Here is a 1,278-nt window from a genome sequence, read left to right as displayed (position 1 = left end):
TGTAGTACAGTGTTTTAGTATAGTACAGTGTTGTGCACAATTATGGAGATAATCAGGTTCTAACAAAATCAACAATATCCAAGTGGCACATCCACCAGACATTCCAATTGTGTTATAATCATATCACACTCACACATCATGTAAATGTTATGTTTGTGTGTTTTGACTGTTTTCTTTTTGTAGTGGCTAAGTTAAAAGCAGAATCAACAAGAATTGAAATGGAGGCTGAACTTACTTGTCAGACTAAAGTTAGTCACTCACTTGTCATTTCTCCACTCTCCACACACACACACACACAAACCTTTCATGTGTGTTTCCTTCTCTTATGTGTATTTCCATTCTCTGATCAGATGCAAGAGGCTGAGGTTCAGTTCTTGAGGGAACAGAGTGAACTACAAATAAAGAGAGCTAAAGACCTCAGCAACATTGAAGTATATAATTATCATTTTGTGCTGCTATTGTGCTTTCAATTTTAAATCGTTTATTAGTTATCACATGTATAACATGTAATATGTAACATGTATATTAGTTGTTACATTACTGTGTATTAGTGACAATAGATGATACATACATATTAATTAATTAATTATTATTATTAATATAATAATTAGGTGAAAACGTTCTTGTTTATATCAATAATAATAAACAGCGTATGCCACACCCACTGCAAACAATGAGTCCTGTATGAAGAGAATAAAGATATTAATTAATTTATTAACTTTTTAATAGTAATGTATTGTAAATCTATTGTAATAGGTGTCTAAGTTTAGTACATTGGTTAGTTCTATGGGTAAGCAGACTATATCCCGTATTGCTAAAGCTGGACCAGAATCAAAGGTACAGTATACAGTAATACAGTGTTTGTTCACATCGGTTTTGTATGGTTCACATTAGTGTCTGTTGATTACTAATGATTCTTCTCTCCCTCTCCTCCTCTTCCACTCCTCTAGGCTCGTTTGTTACAGAGTTTAGGTATACAGTCTGTTCTCATTACTGATGGTAAAACTCCAATTAATATGATTGGGAACCAGACAGGTGGCTATGCTACTACATATGCTCCTTAGAAAACTCTTTGGGAGGACTATTATATCATTATTATTATTATTATTTGTGTTAGTCATTAGTATTTTTAGCTGGATTTATATAGTTTTCAGAAATATTATATAGGCGGTAGCCTATATGTAGGATTGAGGTTGATTTTTCAAGATGGCGGCCGTTTTTATGATTTTCAAACACTCATAACTCTTTTATCTTACGTTGCACAGCCTTATAAATGGC

The 1,278-nt window shown here is 32.9% G+C and overlaps 1 protein-coding gene across 2 annotated transcripts in view; it reads left to right on the top strand.

Annotated features, from left to right (window-relative positions):
- Positions 1–1,160, top strand: part of LOC100637200 (major vault protein-like) — a 21,778-nt gene extending 20,618 nt beyond the window's left edge. For both annotated transcript variants that reach the window (XM_019993823.1, XM_019993822.1), the window contains 4 exons: positions 184–248; positions 351–431; positions 757–837; positions 951–1,160. In XM_019993823.1, coding sequence (XP_019849382.1) covers positions 184–248; positions 351–431; positions 757–837; positions 951–1,064 — 341 coding nt within the window. In that variant the 3' untranslated portion in view covers positions 1,065–1,160. The remainder of the gene's footprint in view (positions 1–183; positions 249–350; positions 432–756; positions 838–950) is intronic.
- The last annotated feature ends 118 nt before the right edge of the window (positions 1,161–1,278 follow it).

The sequence above is a fragment of the Amphimedon queenslandica genome, unplaced genomic scaffold (genome assembly GCF_000090795.2).
Source record: "Amphimedon queenslandica unplaced genomic scaffold, v1.1 AMPQUscaffold_13487, whole genome shotgun sequence".
Lineage (NCBI taxonomy): Eukaryota > Metazoa > Porifera > Demospongiae > Haplosclerida > Niphatidae > Amphimedon > Amphimedon queenslandica.
The sequence above is the reverse complement of the archived record's forward strand: the minus strand, read 5'-3'. Positions and strand labels throughout refer to the sequence as shown.